This window comes from Heptranchias perlo, chromosome 23, assembly GCF_035084215.1.
Source record: "Heptranchias perlo isolate sHepPer1 chromosome 23, sHepPer1.hap1, whole genome shotgun sequence".
NCBI lineage: Eukaryota > Metazoa > Chordata > Chondrichthyes > Hexanchiformes > Hexanchidae > Heptranchias > Heptranchias perlo.
Window position 1 is genome coordinate 27,459,976 of NC_090347.1, and position 18,468 is coordinate 27,478,443.

At 41.4% G+C, this 18,468-nt stretch overlaps 1 protein-coding gene across 7 annotated transcripts in view; it reads right to left on the reverse strand.

Moving 5' to 3' along the window:
* Positions 1-18,468, reverse strand: part of LOC137341209 (nuclear distribution protein nudE-like 1) — a 55,045-nt gene that overhangs the window by 11,125 nt on the left and 25,452 nt on the right. For all 7 annotated transcript variants that reach the window (XM_068004256.1, XM_068004257.1, XM_068004254.1 and 4 more), the window contains exons 3-8: positions 17,107-17,260; positions 13,958-14,106; positions 9,671-9,807; positions 8,016-8,186; positions 5,819-5,910; positions 4,179-4,324 (exon numbers count right to left, since the gene is read on the reverse strand). In XM_068004256.1, the coding sequence (XP_067860357.1) occupies positions 4,179-4,324; positions 5,819-5,910; positions 8,016-8,186; positions 9,671-9,807; positions 13,958-14,106; positions 17,107-17,260 (849 nt within the window). The remainder of the gene's footprint in view (positions 1-4,178; positions 4,325-5,818; positions 5,911-8,015; positions 8,187-9,670; positions 9,808-13,957; positions 14,107-17,106; positions 17,261-18,468) is intronic.

Sequence of the window (18,468 nt, forward strand, 5' to 3'; positions counted from 1 at the left end):
GGGTGCCAATCAAGCGGGCTGCTTTGTCCTGGATGGTGTCGAGCTTCTTGAGTGTTGTTGAAGCTGCACTCATCCAGGCAAGTGGAGAATATTCCATCACACTCCTGACTTGTGCCTTATAGATGGTGGAAAGGCTTTGGGGAGTCAGGAAGTGTTACTTGCTGTAGACTACCCAGCCTCTGACCTGCTCTTGTCGGCACAGTATTTGTGGCTGGTCCAGTTAAGTTTCTGGTCAATGGTGACCCCCAGGATGTTGATGGTGGGGGATTCGGCGATGGTAATGCCGTTGAATGTCAAGGGGAGGTGGTTCGACTCTCTCTTGTTGGAGATGGTCATTGCCTGGCACGAATGTTACTTGCCACATATCAGCCCAAGCCTGGATGTTGTCCAGGTCTTGCTGCATGCAGACACTGACTGCTTCATTATCTGAGGGGTTGCGAATGGAACTGAACACTGTGCAATCATCAGCGAACATTCCCATTTCTGACCTTATGATGGAGGGAAGGTTATTGATGAAGCAGCTGAAGATGGTTGGGTCGAGGACACTGCCCTGAGGAACGCCTGCACCAATATCCTGGGGCTGAGATGATTGGCCTCCAACAACAGCCTCCGACAAGGAGGATTGATGAGGGTAGTGCAGTGGATGTTGTCTACATGGATTTTAGTAAGGCATTTGACAAGGTCCCACACAGGGAAATGTGGCGAATTGAATCCAAAATTGGCTCAGTATTAGGAAACAAAGGGTAAAAGTCGATGGATGTCTTTGCGAATGGAAATCCGTTTCCAGTGGTATGCCACAGGGCTCAGTGTTGGATCCCTTGCTGTTTGTGGTATATATTAATGATTTGGACTTGAATGTAGGGGGCATGATTGCGAATTTGCAGAGGACACAAAAATTGGCCGTGTAGTTGATCTTGGAGTCTACAGCTATCCTCTTCACTAAGATATCAATGGGTTGGTGGAGTGGGTGGAAAATTGGCAAATGGAGTTCAACCTGGAGAAGTGTGAGGTAATGCACTTAGGGAGGGCAAACAGTAAAAGGGAATATGCAGTAAACAGGAATATATCGAGAGGGGTAGAGGGAGTGAGAGACCTTGGAGTGCATGTGCACAGGTCCCTGAAGATGGCAGTGCAGATAAATAAGGTTGTGAAGAGGGCATACCGAATGCTCTCCGTTATTAGCCGAGGTATAGAATACAAAAGCAGGGATGTAATGATGGAACTGCATAAAACGCTGGTAAGGCCAAAGCTGGAGTATTGTGCGCAATTCTGGTCACCACATTACAGGAAGGACGTAATTGCTCTGGAGAGAGTGCAGAGAAGATTTACAAGAATGCTGCCATGGCTTGAAAAGTGCAGCTACGAGGAGAGATTGGATAGGCTGGGGTTGTTTTCCTTGGAGCAGAGGAGGCTGAGGGGTGACTTGATTGAGGTGTACAAAATTATGACGGGCCCAGATAGAGTAGACAGGAAATACCTGTTTCCCCGAGCGGAGAGTTCAAGAACTAGAGGACATAGATTTAAGCTGATTGGCGGAAGGATCAGAGGGGACATGAGGAAAAACCTTTTACCCAGAGGGTGGTGGGTATATGGAATTCACTGCCCGAATTGGTGGTAGAGGCAGGGACCCTCAACTCTTTTTAAAAAGTACCTGGACCTGCACCTAAAGTGCTGTAAGCTGCAGGGCTACGGACCAGGTGCTGGAAGATGGGATTAGAATGGGCACCTGGTTGTTCTTCAAGCCAGCGTGGACACGATGGGCCAAATGGCCCACTTCTGTGCTGTACCTTTTCTATGGTTCTAACCACTACAATCTTCCTTTGTGCCAGGTATGACTCCAGCCACTGGAGAGCTTCCCCCCCCCCCCCCCCCATTTCCCATTGACTTCAATGTTACTAGTGCCCCTTGGTGCCACATCAGTCAAATGTTGCCTTGATGTCAAAGGCAGTCACTCTCACCTCACCTCTGGAATTCAGCTCTTTTGTCCATGTTTGGACCAAGGCTGTAACGAGGTCTGGAGCCGAGTGGTCCTGGCAGAACCCAAACTGAGCATCGGTGAGCAGGTTATTGGTAAGTGCCGCTTGATAGCACTGTCGATGACACCTTCCAACACTTTGCTGATGATTGAGAGTAGACTGATGGGGCAGTAATAGGCCAGATTGGATATGTCCTGCTTTTTGTGGACAGGACATATAGTGCCAATTTTCCATATTGTCGGGTAGATGCCAGTGTTGCACCTGTACTGGAACAGCTTGGCTAGAGGCGCGGCTAGTACTGGAGCACGTCTTCAGCACTATAGCTGGGATGCTGTCAGGGCCCTTAGCCTTTGCTGTATTCAGCGCACTCAGCCGTTTCTTGATATCATATGGAGTGAATCGAATTGGCTGAAGGCTGGCTTCGGTGATGGTGGGGATATCGGGAGGAAGCAGAGATGGATCATCCACTCGGCACTTCTGGCTGAAGGTGGTTGCAAATGCTTCAGCCTTGTCTTTTGCACTCTCGTACAATTGAGGATGGGGATGTTCATGGAGCCTCCTCCTCCCGTTAGTTGTTTAATTGTCCACCACCATTCACGACTGGATGTGGCAGGACTGCAGAGCTTTGATCTGATCCGTTGGTTCTGGAATCGCTTAGCTCTGATGACACAAAACTTGGAAGTGTAGTGAACAGTGAGGAGGATAGTGATAGACTTCAAGAGGATATATACAGGCTGGTGACATGGGGGGACACATGGCAGCTGAAATTTAACACAGAAAAATGCGAAGTGATACATTTCGGTGGGAAAAACGAGGAGAGGCAATATAAACTAGAGGGCACAATTCTAAAAGGGATACAGGAACAGAGAGATCTGGGGGTATATGTGTACAAATCGTTGAAGGTGGCAGGGCAGGTTAGGTTGAAAAAGCGATTAAAAAAGCACGTGGGATCCTGGGCTTCATAAATAGAGGAAAAGAACACCTAAGCAAGGAAGTTATAATGAACCTTTATAAAACACTGGTCTGACCACAACTGGAGTATTGTGTCCAGCTCTGGGCACCGCACTTTAGGAAAGATGTGAAGGCCTTAAGGGAGGGTACAGAAGAGATTTACTAGAATGATTCCAGGGATGAGGGACTTCAGTTACGTACATAGACTGGAGAAGCAGGAGTTGTTCTCCTTGCAACAGAGAACATTGAGAGGAGATTTGATAGAGGTATTTAAAATCATGAAGGGTCTAGACAGAATAGATAGAGAAAAACTGTTCTCATTGGCGGAAGGGTCAAGAACCAGAGGACATACATTTAAGGTGATTGGCGAAAGAACTAAAGGTGACATGAAGAAAACCTTTTTTATGCAGCGAGTGGTTATGATCTGGAATGCACTGCTGGGGGGTGGTGGAGGCAGATTCAATCGTGGCTTTCAAAAGGGAACTGGATAAGTACTTGAAAGGATAACATTTGCAGGGCTACAGGGATAGGGTGTGAGAGTGGGACCAGCTGAATTGCTCTTGCTTAGAGCTGGCATGGACTCGATAGGTCGAATAGCCTCCTTCCATGCTGTAATCTTTCTATGATTCTATGGAACCTGCTCATTTTTAACTGCCCACCCATCTGTTTTCTGGCAGGCGGGTAGGGTTAAAATCAACCCCTGGGCTTAAACTGGATAATTTCAATAAATACATTCGGTACAGTGTCATTTTTCTGTACCGACCTGGATGAGCAAACATTAAGTTTTCATCTGAAAGGATTGAGGAGGGGGTTGAAAGAGAAAAAACAAAGGGTTGTGAGAAGATCCAAATGCAGAATAAGAGAGAGATCCATGAAGGACTCGTAGAATCATACAGCACAGAAGGAGACCATTCGGCCCACCGTGCCTGTGTCGGCTCTTTGAAAGAGCTACTCAGTTAGTCCCACTCACCTGCTCTTTCCCCATAGCACTGCAATTTTTTCCTTTTCAAGTATATATCCAATTCCCTTTTGAAAGTTACGATTGAATCTGCTTCCCTTTCAAGCAATGCATTCCAGATCATAACAGCTCGCTGCATAAAAAAAATTCTTCTCATCTCCTCTGGTTCTTTTGGCAATACTCAATACTAATAAATAAATCTATTTAAGAGTGCCCAGTTCTAGAAAAGCTTAAATAATAGCTGATGTTAATAGCAATGGTTGTTTTCTGTTAGTGTATATTAAAAAACTTACCCTTTGTCAAAATATGTTGCAAGACCTGAATTTGAAAACTTTGCACTGTTGACCATAGCAGAGGTGCCATTGCCTGAACTGTAACTTTTTCGTGATGCTTGGTCCTTTGCAAAATTTCTGCATGCCGCTAACTTTGATTCTAAGGCCTGAAAAGATTCAAGTATTAATTACCAGGAAAAACAAAATCAAAGAATTCTGCACGACAGTTTGATACACAATACAAAGGAACTCTTATTTTCTATTACGTTATTCAAATAAAGGGCACTCATAACCCCGCACCCACCCACCCCCCAAACCAAAAACCAACAGCATTTTTTTCTAGTTCAAAAAAGTCAATTTCAAAATGACAAACAAAACAGAAACCAGAAACGGATACATTATCTGACTTGTAAGATTTGAGTCTTCAAATAGAAGCATTGACACATACTGCAAAATCAGCCCTGGCTCCCAATTGTGGGAGGGGGAAGAGGGTGGGTATCTCAAAGATTGCAGTCCATTTTAAGATGTTTTGAACGTGCACATAGTCCTTCCCTTCCACAAATCACAAGGCGCCTTACCTGAGCAGTAAATTAGTCTATTTCCCTCTCCCAACGGTGACTCATGTTACGGTATAGCTCCATGGGGGACCATTCTTCATCCGTGAACCTAAGCAGTGAATGGTGGCAGGCTGTTTGACCTGAAGGTCATCACAGCTGAGCCCTTATGTCCACAGATATACAGAGGCTGCTGATGAGCAGGAACCCTTGTAAATTTCTTCCTTTCCCTGGTCCAGGCTAACTGGAGTGCTCTCTTCCCCACTACTATCCTTATAATTATACATCAAAATGTATGCATTTCTAAATATTGGATACTTGGCAAACTTCCATTTGAAGAATGGATTCAATCTTTCACAAGGTAAGTTGCTCCATGGTTTGTTCATAAAGAAATACTTGCATTTATGTAAGCACCTTACCGAGTTGAAAAATCTTAAAGAGCTGCACACATTTAATTGCTTTTATGAAAAAGAACAAACTCACATTTATATAGCACCTTTCACAACCCAAGGACAAACTGCTTTACAGACAATGAATTCCTTCTGAAGTGTAGTCATGGTTGTAATGTAGAGAAACACGATAGCTAATTTGCACACAGCAAGATCCCTCAAACAGCAATGAAATGAATGACCAATTAATCTGTTTTTAGTGATGTTAGTTGAGGGATAAATATTGATCATCCTACAGTAGTCTCTGGAATGGGGTTTAAATATTGGAATTCTGACTCTCCTGGGGCTGTCTGACCGTAGAATAAAGTGAATGTTGTTTTAGGCAAATGCAGCAGCTACTTTGGTCCAGTATCACCCTGGAGACAGCAATAAAATGAAATACCCAGTTTTGGTACTGTTGGTTGAGGAAGGAATGTTACCTGCTAGGACAGAAGAATAGTGGTATGGAGTCTTTAATGTTTGCTGAACAACAGGCAGCTATCCTAATTAATAACTCATCCAAAAGAACAAATTTCAGTAAAGAACTGCTACAAGAGAAAGGTTAAACAGAATTTACAGAAATAAAGGTTATACACAAAATTCCATATAACTTTTTTCTCTCTGGCCAAGAGTCAGAATTCCAATATTTTTTTAAAAATTCATTAGAGCAGGTACTCACCCCTACTTTTCTTAAAAGATCACCAACAATATTTAGTGCAGATATTCTTGCTGATGGAGTTAAAGGAGTAGCGCCATAGCCATTTGGTATATCTGGAAAACAATAAGCCCTACCGTTTTTATACACACGTATACATATACACAAACACTCCAATACAGGGTGTTTCACTATGTGAGGGGGGAAAAAAAAACCATATGAAAATTCTCAAATTAGATTTTACATTACTACAATGACACCTGTTCGTACAAATGTAATGGGAGATGGTTCTGACACCCCCACCATCTCCCCCCCTCCCCCATTTGACTTGAACCCAGTGTCCAATGAGGCTGAAACCTTTTTAAAATGGATTGTTGTATCTCCATTCTCTCTCTGTCCGCAAAGTGATGTCACAGAAAATTAAAGTGCACAAGATTTTTGGATGCTGATTAGAAAATACATGTACAATAGAATCCATTTAGTGATCCTACAAATACAAGGTCCATATCCTGGTTGCCAAAACCAATTTGAGTCTTCTGGCAGGTTTTCCTTCGGTTGTACTCATAACCTAGAGAGGACGTCAGTGCTGACAAGCACTTTAAACAGCTGATCAAAATGTTTTCTCTCTGCCTCTCCTCTTCAGTCCCAAGCCGAAACAGAACGAAATGCTGCTCAGCACTAACTGGAAATTTCACCACCTAAGCAGTGTTTTTGTACAATAACTAATATTTGAGATGGACCTTATTGGAAATTTTCCATACAATTCATACTGTTTTAGTCAACCTGCTACTCCTTTTCATTCTTTGTTTTTCAGGAGCACTCACTTGTCTCTTTCCACTAATATATTTTGGTGATCATCCAAATCTTCTTGAACCTTCTGCTCCTAGACAGTGATTGCTTGCTCATCTTAGACCCAGCCATGCAACTTACCTAAAAGGTCTTAGAAATAGAAGAGAGATCTACAATTAAGATTCTTGCTGAGCTCACTTCTATGCATCTATTCAGCTTTGGGTGTTTTACTTCCGAGGGAGGGACTGCTATATAATATATTAAAAAGTTACATCTGTGCATATTCCATTATAAACTTGTATGTCCATATTTATAATGGAAACTGTGTGTTTAAACTTGACACATTATAATCACACCCTCCCACCAGTAGTGGTAGTGCAGGGCTTCAGTTTTACATCTCCCAGCTTGTACTACAGAGAAAACCCTAGGTTCCAACCAACTCTACTGCTCTGTTTTCAAAATTGCTCAATGTTTTGCTATTTAACTATAAACAGTAACAAGTCAAAGTATTATCTAAAATAAAGATAGAATGGGGACTGATCACACCCTGGTACAATTATACCCTGCCCTCTAACCCTGCTTCACCATCAAACTATACTTGGTCTTGACCCCTCGTGAACAATTAAATCAGATGGGTCAACTAATAACTAAAGTAAATATTAAATGCTTGTCTAATCAGCACTACTCTTTGCTGATTCCGATTACTGAACTCTCTCAGTATATACTTTGGACTCACATGATGTTACATTACAGATCTGCACTGAATGCATTCAAGTATCAATGCATCCAAGGCCCAAAATTTGTACTGTAACACTGGCAAATCCAAAATTGATGCACGTAAAAAGCCTGCACTGAAACTCACCTAAGTAATTAGTGCCGTACCTGTGAGACAGCTCAACTACATATCAACGTCAGTTTGACCTCTATCAAGATGGTATGCTTGCACGGTCAGGCAAATTAAAACGTGTTTGGCCAGGTGAAGCAAGATGCACACAATAAGCACTTTAGTTTCTTATAAAAGTCAGAATGTCATTGAGCATGGGTGGACAGGTATACACAGGATCATCACTGCATTTGTATCCTTATGCATGCACAATGGCAACCTCAAGTTTCAAAAGAAATTAAAGCAGTATCACTTGTTTTGTGAAACCCTGCCCAAGTTACTTTACACATCTCATTAATGCCGATGTTCAAACTTTAACATAGCCACCTGACTTCAACAGTCAAACTTAGACGGGTTTGCGGTTCTGCACAAACTTGATGACTGGTTGAAAAATATAGATTTTTCCAAAACCTGTCTGACTCAAGTTGGTAGCCATCTTAGATGGTATGCCAGCTTACTGCAAACATAAAAAGCAATCCATACTTTTACACATACATACACAAACTCAATCAATATTCAGGCAATTCTCAGAAAACTTACACCACATACCTTTGGGTGAAGCAAACCCAATGTCTGCAGTTCTTCCTACAGGTGTAGCTGGTAGAGAGAGGGAAGCTTGAACAGCTGTATCCATCTTCTCACACTCCAGCGTTGGTGAACTAGGGGCAGATTTTCTTGTCACTTCTTGCCTTTCCCGTACTGCTAACTCTTGTCGTAGATCTGCAAAAATATTTACAAGTCTGCGGTTAAACAAAGAACTTAGAGTTGCACTATAGAGTAATGGTTTTCTTGCTGATGGAGTTAAAGGAGTAGTGCCATTTTTTTTATATTGTCACTTTAGTAGCTAAGTATAATGCTTATGATAACATTACCATAGGGCATTAACAAAACAAGAACCAACTCACGGGCCACTGACAACTATAGTCCAAATGTCCCAATCATAATGAGACCTCGGATCAGTATAATGCAATACTATATATATTCCCGCATAAGGTAAGAAATTTAGGTCACTGTTCAGGGATTGAATGTAGGTAGTGGTTTCTTGCATGCACTATTGCCATGGATGATAATGCAGAGCATCCTGGGGGACCACTCATCTGCTTCTGGCTTGGGCCCACTAACCTGTCTATTCTGGACTCTCCAGCAACAATCTCTCTGGTTCCTGATCTCCCACTGACTGAATGTGTTGGTGTTTAGCAGTCGCAGTACATAATACATCCAGCACATGCAATGACATCAAATTTCCCATAAGTCACTGCAGCTCCTAGAGTGAGAAATTTGATTTTAATATGAGCACTCACTAACTGTGCTGGCAAGTAACTCAAGGGGAAAGAAAGAAAGAAAGATAGACTTGCATTTATATAGCGCCTCATGACCTCAGGACGACCCAAAGCACTTTACAGCCAATTAAATATTTTTGAGATGTAATGTAGGCAATGCGGCAGCCAAATTGCGTGCAGCAAGCTCCGGTGTGATAACGACCGATAAGCTGTTTTAGTGGTGTTGGTTGAGGGATAAATATTGGCCAGGACACCAGGGAGAACTCCCCTACTCTTCTTCGAAATAGTGTCATGGGATCTTTTACGTCCACCTGAGAAGGACTCGGTTTAATGTCTTATCCTGAAGACAGCACCTCCAACAGTGCTTCCTCAGTACTGCATTGGAGTGTCAACCTAGATTTTTGTGCTCAAGTCTCTGGCATAGGACTTGAACCCACAACCTCTGACCCAGAGGCGAGTGTGCCATCACTGAGCCACGGCTGACAATTCGGGACAATCAAGCAGAGGGATACCAGGAACCGAAGAGGAGTCAGCAGGAAACAAAGACAGATTTGCTTTTACACTGTACTTCATCAAGTTGGTGATAGCAGTAATGCTATATTACTTTAGAATATAGAATTATTTCTAAATGCAAATAGATTGTGTTAAAATCACTAATTCGGCATACTGATTTTTCACTCATTTATTGTGACAAAAAAACAACTCTACCATGGTGGTATGAAAAAGTAGGAAAATTGCAACATTAGAATAGCAATGTAATTCACATATTGTACTTAATCACACCCCTTTGCAAGAACACCAATGGCAGGAAAGGTTCCTGACCATGAGTTTCAGTTCTACTGTTTAAAGTTTGTTGATTTCTGTTGTACTAGTTGGATACAAACAATGTTGTCGTCATAAATAAACTCCTGGAATTAAACGCACCTCGGGCTTCATCTTTTAACCTCTGAACAGAAACAAGAAGTGATTCCTTCTCATCAAGTTCACTTTCTAAAAATGCATTTCTTTCAATTGCTTGATTCAGTCGCTGTTCGAAGTCTTCTAGTGATACTATGGTAGCCCTAAACATAAAAAAGACTGTTATGAGTACTTCTGGTATTAATAGAGTTACATGACAAGGCTGTGATACTATGATGGATTGTTTCCTCTAAAATAAAAGTGTTTCACTTCTCTACATTAGTAATTAAAAGTTACTACAGGAAACACAACCCTTTATGCGCTGTTTAAAATTAAAAACATTTTTTGGGCAACATTAACCTTGTATTGAACAAATACAAAATTATAAAACCGCTATGTATTTCAAGCATTGTTCTTAATGTAGTCATCAATTTTGCTTTAATATAGAAGCAAAGTGTAGCTAATATTATACATTTTTAAACTGATTTTAATTTTAAAAAGTTATATTTAACAATTTGCATTTATATAGCACCTTTAATGTAGGAAAATGTCCCAAGGCTCTTCACAGGAACGTAATCAGACAAAAGCTGACACCGAGCCAAAGGAGGAGACATTAGGACAGGTGACTAAACGCTTGGTTAAAGAGGTAGGTTTTAAGGAGGGTATTAAATGAGGCGAGAGAGATGGAGAGGCAGAGAGGTTTAGGGAAAGAGTTCCAGAGCTTAAGGCTTCTACGGCTGAAAACATGACCGCAAATGGCAAATGGTGGGGAGAATAGGGTGGGTGATGTAGGAGGCCAGAGATAGAAAAATGCAGAGTTCTTGAGGGATGTAGGGCTGGAGGAGGTTACGGAGATAGGGAGGGGCGACGTCATGGAGGGATTTGACCACAAGGATGAGAATTTTAAAATCAAGGCGTTGGTGGACTGGGAGCCAATCTAGGTCAATGAGCATAAGGGTGATGTGTGAGTGGGACTTGGTGCGGGTTAGGATATGGGCAGCAGAGTTTTGGAGGAGCTCACGTTTATGCACAGCGGAAGATGGGAGGCCAGCTGGGAGAGCATTGCAATAGTCGAGTCTGGAGGTAACAAAAGCATGGATGAGGGCTTCAGCAGCGGATAAGCTGAGCCAGAGGCAGAGATGGATGATGTTGCAGAGGTGGAAGTAGGTGATCTTTGTGGTAACGAGAATATGGGGTCGGAAGCTCAGCTCAGGGTTAAATAGGACGCCAAGGTTGCCAACAGTCTGTTTCAGACTGAGACAGTGGCCAGGGAAGGGGATGGAATCGGTTGCACAGGATTGAAGTTTGTGGTGGGGGCTGAAGGCAATTGCTTCGGTCTTCCCAATGTTTTATTGGAGGAAAGTATGGCTCATCCAGGACTGGATGTTGGACTATGATTCTGGCAACACAGAAGCAGTGGAGGAGTTGAGAGAAGTGGTAGTGAGGGAAAGCTAGATGTTGTCAACGTACACGTGGAACCTGACCCCGTGTCTATGGATGATGTTCCCAAGGGGCAGCATGTAAATGAGAAACAGAAGAGGGCTAAGGTTAGATCTTTTGGGGACCCCAGAGGTTACGGTGTGGGGACTGAAAGAGAAAGCCATTGCAGGAGATTCTCTGGCCATGACCAAATAGGTAAGAGTAGAACCAGGCAAGGGCAGTCCCACTCAGCTGGACATCTGAGCAGAAGTGTTGGAGGAGGATGGTGTGGTCAACCGTGTCAAAGGCTACAAAGAGAGGATGAGGAGAAATAGTGCACCACCGTCACAGTCCTAGAGGATGTCGTTTATGACTTTGATTAGGGCTGTTTCGGTGCTGTGGTAAGGGTGGAAAACTGATTGGAGAGGTTCAAACATCAGAGTTGCAGGAAAAATGGGCTCAGATTTGGGCGGCGACAACACGTTCAATGACTTGAGAGGAAAGGGAGATTGTAGATAGGGTGGTAGTTTGCAAGGATAGACGGGTCTAGGGTGGGTTTTCTGTGAAGAGGGTTGATGACCCAGATTTGAAAGTGGGGGGGTGGGGGGTGGGGGAGACAGTACTTGGAGAGGGAACCATTTACAATATTAGTTGGTATGGAGGCCAGGAAGGGAAGCTGGCTGATCAGCAGTTTAGCAGGAATAGGGTTGAGAGACGAGGAGATGGGTCGCAGACAAGATGAGTTCAGAGAGGCCATGAGGAGAGATAAGAGAAAAAAAGAGAGAGAAAGATTTGAGTTCTGGGCTAGGGCACCGAGAGATGCAGCAGAGGCAGCTAATCTGACAAAAATTCATAAGCTCCTCGTACTTGTTATTCAACAGTTATAACTAACAATAATAAAATCCATTTTATTGACCTAATCTCTTCCTGACATTTTCATGACCCAAGAAGCTGGACTTTTACACTTTGCAGAGTTTCTCTCCCAATTATTACTGTTTAAATATACTGTGGTTAATGACTTTATTGAATCCTTTAGTTAAAAAGGACATATGCCTCATGTATTGATCTTCTAAAGGATTATTTTCCCCAGTCAAATATATAAATTGTTAGGAAACAATCCAACCCCAAGTAGGAGAAAGAATTCACCCGAACATTACTCTGTCAAAACTACCGTAACAGATAGAACCAGAAGAATAATATTGATCTTTGGAGGAAAGAAGGAGTACTACTTTGAAACAGACAAGTCAACTGTCAATTATTTGTTTTTAAAGAAAATATTGAAAATCTATGCTAAATATTGCAGAACATAATGAGAACAAAAGCACAGAAATGAAGTAAGGGACCAGAAATTGCTGAAAAAATAACGGTGAATTAACGGCGCTCGTCATTATGAGTTCAAAAAAAATCCAGCAATTTGTGATGAAGAGGAGACATGCCGTGAGTTCCAATTCTCCACAAATAGCTGGATCATTTGCAACGCTCCGCCGTTAGCCTCGACAAAACCGAAAAAACTGCAACCTCGCCGTGAGCTTTCCCGTTGAAGTTCACTGCATGTCACGAAATTGTTGGATTTACCCGGTTAGTGAATTAATCTCACCGCAGCCATTTAGGGCTGGTAATTCATGTCATAAGTATCCTGTTAATGACGTGATTTATGGTCCTGACATGACACTCAACTCTGGAGGTCCATAAAGGGACCATTGAAGCTGTGGAGTCTCACTCCTGCAGGCAGTGAATTGTTCCTATAGGTTTTTAAAACTTTTGATCTGTCTCAGCAGTATTTTTACGTCAGTCTTGCCATCCACACTCCTGCTAGTGTCGGAAGACATCATTTTCAGGATGCAAAGCTCTTGTGACACTTAGAAATGCAAATTAGATAGGTTTCTTTCAGAAAATAATTTTGGGATACAGTATATGAGTAATCTGAGACACAACGTTGTCAGTGTAGCATGCTTGGAAGGAAAAAGATGACTAGGACCTATGGTTCCCAAAGCTCTCCACCACTAGAGTTTTCCTCGTGTCATTTCTGGATCTGTTGTAGACTAATTGATAGAGATTAACTGCTATGATTAGTCAACAACTCCATTATGGTTGTATCATGCAACTACCAGGATGGTAGAAGGCGAACTAGATGGACCTTGGTCTTTTCTCGTCTCGCAATTCCTACATTTCTGTGAAAGCAGTTCCACTGTTCCTGATCACGATGGACAGTGCCGCTGGTTCTATACTTCATGTGTCAAGAATGTACATTTTGCACACCTACCCTGCCATTCACTCATTAACTTCTCAAGGATCAAAACAACAATTCCCAAACACAACTAGGTTATAATGTCTTCTTATTCTGCTTGTTCTTTTTATTTTTTTCCTACTTTTACTTTATCTCTTTTTTTCTCTCTCTCAATGCACTCTTTTTCTTTCCCTCTCTATTTCTCTTTCTGTATCTAATTTGACTCTAATTCATCCTATTTCTTTCCCTATCCTTTTCTTTCATTGGTAAAGGAGACAGACCATTGGGCACAATGTTCATGAGGTCGCAGATACAACACAGACATTGCTGCGCCATCATTGCGACGTTCCAGCAATTTGCGTGCGATCTGAATGGTGAGGTAAAAAGTCCAATTAATGTCGCTCGCCACTGCAGCAATTTCTGGCCCAACACCTTTGCGTGCAATGACGTAAAAGGCAATTGTTTCGTATTATTTCTAGAACGCAACACAGCACTGCTCCTGCAGTCCTCAAAAAGGGTTGTCCTGGTGCAGACTCAGGATCATAGGAATAAGTTGGTTCCTAGACTTCCGTAGAGTTTCAAACAGTACCATAATCAAATGATCAAAACTAAAATAAATAAAACAGGTTTCTTTTATAAGATAATACCATAGACAATTAAATTCTTACCTTTTGGCTCTTTCTAAATCATCATTTGCCTGCTCCAATTCTCTTACATATTTATGCAGCTGATCTTTGATACCTCGCGTTTGACCCAAGTCATCTTCTAGCATAGATATCTGCTTATAACTCTGTGCATACTGTTGTTCAATTTTTTCCTAAGAGTAAATGGTAAAATGAATGTAAATAAAATCCCAGTATTTGAATTATTAGCAATTTGATTTTCTTTAAATCCAGACCCCATTTCTGATCCTACGGTATGTAATTTCCATGAAAATGTTGCTTTATCTCCCCGCATCGGTTCTGTGCAAGATAATTCGAATTAAGTCCTGTCCGTGCGTCATTAATTGAATTTCATAAAGTTACAATATTCACAAATCAAATAATGAAAAGTTCCTAAGTCATCTAAGCCGAGTGGTTTCAGTTCTAAAACATTGATTAATTCCAGGAAATATCACCAAAATTAATCATCTTGGTCAGCATTCAAGCAAGTTCAAATCTAAATGATCAAACTAGTGCATTGCAAATGATTAGTTAATTACACAATTGAATATGCAGATCTGCTACTGTACATTACCATTCACTGAACAGAAGACTGGGTGGCACAGTGGGTTAGAATATAGGCTTTTCACTTCTGGGACCAGAATTCAGATCCAGCCCAGACTTGAGGGTAAATGTCGCCTCTCTTTTCTGGCTGCAAGAATTCAAAATGAAATAAGTTTGGTCTCAACCCTATTCTTAGTGGTTCACATCGACAGCACACAACCGCCAGCACATTGGCAGTCTCACTCAGGGCAGGCTATGTGGGTGGCTAGTAGAAATCTTACTCCAGTGCAGCAGGGAAAAATGTTACATTCTCTATTAATGGCATCCTTCATCTTTGAAAGCACAATTCAACAAAAGTGAAATGAATTACATTTGCTGAATAAAACAGGACAACTTGGTTTTATAATCATTGGCATTAAGTGTTTCACAGCATGCAATGCAGTCAGTGGCTAAAATCGCACCGTTCGCAAAAAACATTGTGAAATGAAATCCTACCCGTAATACTTTGACCTATGATATCACATTTCAAAATGTAACACAAAGGTTCCTTAAGATTTGAAATGTGGCTTTAGGCAGTTAGAAAACATTTATGTTGCAGCATAACAACTCTGTTCTAATATTTTCCACTTAGGTAGAACACATGAAGTTGCTTTACAAGAATTCAGAATCACATATCTACATAAACAACTTTCAGTAACGAACAGTTTCACAATTATAGAGGATACATTACAATCTATTTGCACATTTTAGCACAATAAACTGAAATCACTAAGCTACAATTTGCAAAATATCATACAATTTTGATTGCTGTTTATTGTCGGTATTTGGAGTGTAATCCCGAATCGTGTAATATCTGGGTTTGCACCCGAGATTCCACATGAGAGTTCCCTAGACTGTCCATGTCAACAGGGGTGAGATGCAAAGTGGAAATCAGGCAACTGTCTATAAAGGAGGGACAGTCACTCTCGGTTACTCTTGCTTACCTCCTGGCAGGCAATTCAAAACTGAGTGTGCTAGAAATCCACGAATAGGTCATGTAACAGCTTGGACAACAGTAATGCAAGGGGTGGGGAGAAGGAAATGTTCTGTATATTCAGAGAAAAAAATAAGTTACATACGCCATGAAACAAGGGCGATCAACCAGCGTCAAGTCACATGTTGCTCTTTCCCCTTTCAATCCAATTACCTGTAGTGTAACTCTTTCTTTTATCTCCAACATTGGCTGAGTTAGAAGGTTACAGTTACAGCACAGAAGGAGGCCATTAGGCTCATCGAGTCCGCGCTGGCTCTTTGCATGGAGCAATCCAGCTAGTCCCACTGCCCCGCCCTATCCCCACAGCCCTGCACATTTTTTCGTTTCAAGTACTTATCCAGTTCCCTTTTGAAGGCCATGACTGAATCTGCCTCCACCACTCACTCAGGCATTGTATTCCAGATCCTAATCATTCGCTGTGTAAAAAAGTTTTTCCTCATATCACCTTTGGTTCTTTTGCCAATCACCTTAAATCTGTTGTCACTAGTGTGGCCTGCTGTGGGTTTTGTTGATTCAGTAGCTACAACAGTGTTTTGCACAAAGGATGATATTAAGCATAGACTGGGAAGTGGTATCCAACAAGGAGTGGGATCAAGCAAGCAACATGACTGATCAGGAAGCAGTGAGCAGGCACAGCTCAAATACCAGCATTCTCCACCATACGTTTAGGAAAAACTCAATAGAACTATGACACAGCAGGAGAATAAGAGCCAAATTTGAGGCTTCCAGGTCAACAAAAAGGTGAACGGAATTTTTTCTAAAAAATACATTTTGGTGGGGAGAGAACAAAGAAATTCCACTACAACTGGTAGTATCAAAGTGCAGAAAATAATAAAAAGGAAGACTGGAAAGCAGGAAAATAATTTTTGTGCGCCATGAGCAAAGTCGAGGGTGTGCCAAGGCCCGCTGCATACATTACTGGTAGTGCTACTACTTCGTTATTTAACAGAAATTATTTTATTTTCTTAATTACTGGAACTATATTAAAATATTAGAAAATTTAACTTTTAATTCAAAAAACTTGGTATCTGGAATTTTGTCTACTGATGCTGGCAATTGGTAAACATTGTTCTTTTTGAATGGGAGAAACAAAAAGGAATAAGTCACACAATACGATTTGAGGTTATTCCATAAAGCTACCCAAAGTGTGCTCAGGTAGATATTTTAAAAAATGAATAGTGAATTGGTAGAATCAAAAATAAGAACAGACAAAATAAATAAAGTACAGGCAAGAAAAATTTTAAAGTGATTATCAGTTTGGACTGATCTACCAAGTTGTCTGAGCTATCCTTGAGGGGCTTTGTGCCAAGGCGAGGTCTCCCTTGGTCTACATGGTGGACTATGGTGAGCTATCTTGTGTCCAAGAGAGGGAAAGCCAAGAATGAAAAGATTCTAGGTAACTGACCACAACTCTCAAAAGTAGACTTGAAAAACTATTTATGTATGTTATAGAACCACTCTGTATGGAATGCTCAAATATTGTAACCTAGCTTCTTTTAAATGCTTATACATGAATGATAACGTTAAATGCCAGCTTAATATTAATTCTGCTGGGAAATTCAGCTTACAGTAATCTTACCTTCAATACCTCCAACTCCAGTTTTAGTCTTTGGTTGTCAGATAGTAAATCTCTATTTCTGTGTTCTGCCTGCTCCAATTGTGCCTCCAACTCAGCTTCAAGCTCCCTGCTTCCCTCTTGGAATTCTTCCAGCTCCTCACGTGCTTCCTGAAAACTGAACAAGAGGTTCAACAGGACACAAAAATTTCTGCTGCTTCATTTAACAATAAAGACTGAAAACTATTTTCTGAATGCAATTCAAAATACATCTTGCCTAAAGAGAGTTTACATAAATGGCAGCAATCTTGATAAATAAACCTCTGATAGGTACCTAGATAAACAGACCCTGGTGCGCCAGAGCCATAAAAAAGGACATTTTAGATGTAATTCCCAGTTTTGTATCCAATTTGAACGATGTCAGCAAGGGTTGCAGTTAGGCCATTACAACTAGGATATGGAGTGGAGGAGAAATCAGACAGGATTCCCACTTCTGATCATTATAAATGACCACTTCTGGAAAGTGTTTGGCAGCGATTTCTTCCCACCGTTGAATAGCCTGCTGGCACTCCTTATCTGGGCTCAGACAGGAAGAAGAGATTGGTTTAATTAGGACCCATGCAACCATTGCCCTGAATGAGTCAGTTCCTCAAGAATAAGATGGGAGAATATTTTCTTCTGCATTTATTGTGCAGATGCGGACTTTCAAATGAACTTTCTGCACATTTCACACAACCTGGATTAGCTTGTAGAATAACTAAACTCTTGTAGATCGAGGAATATACACAATGTTGACAGTTGCACAGAAGCATTTGTATTTAAAAAACTCATTTTGCCTTTTCTTCCTGGTGTTTTGATCCAGAGTTACTGTGAAACAATCAAAATGTTTAATTACATCCTATTCAGCTCCAACCTTGGAATTTTACAATTGGATTTCCACAATTTGAAGTATTGGAAAGAATCTCAAAGTTAAAATAAAAATCAAAAAGGCTTTGCTGATGGCATAGTGGGTGAATGCACCAGTGCGTGGATAGGAGCTGAGGCATACAAGTCAGGAAGTTCTCTAATTTTATCCCTAGTTTAGGAGTTAAATGTTCTCAGCAGCAACAGAGGCAGAGCTACTAAAATCAGCTTTAATATCTCCACGTTTGGAGCAGAAACAGAAGCCCCATTCCTCATTGCTATCCGGTGACTCCTGCTGGAAGGTGTCAGACAAGGGCAAGCTAATGGTCAACAGACAAAAAGCCTGCTATCATTCATGGACAAGGCTCACACAAAGAATTTCCATTTAGGTAATGTACTCCAATGCTGCCAACACCTAGCTCCCAAACATGAGCTTTCAGAAGAAGGGGAGGAGAAAAATGAGAAAAAAAAATTGGGTGGAAG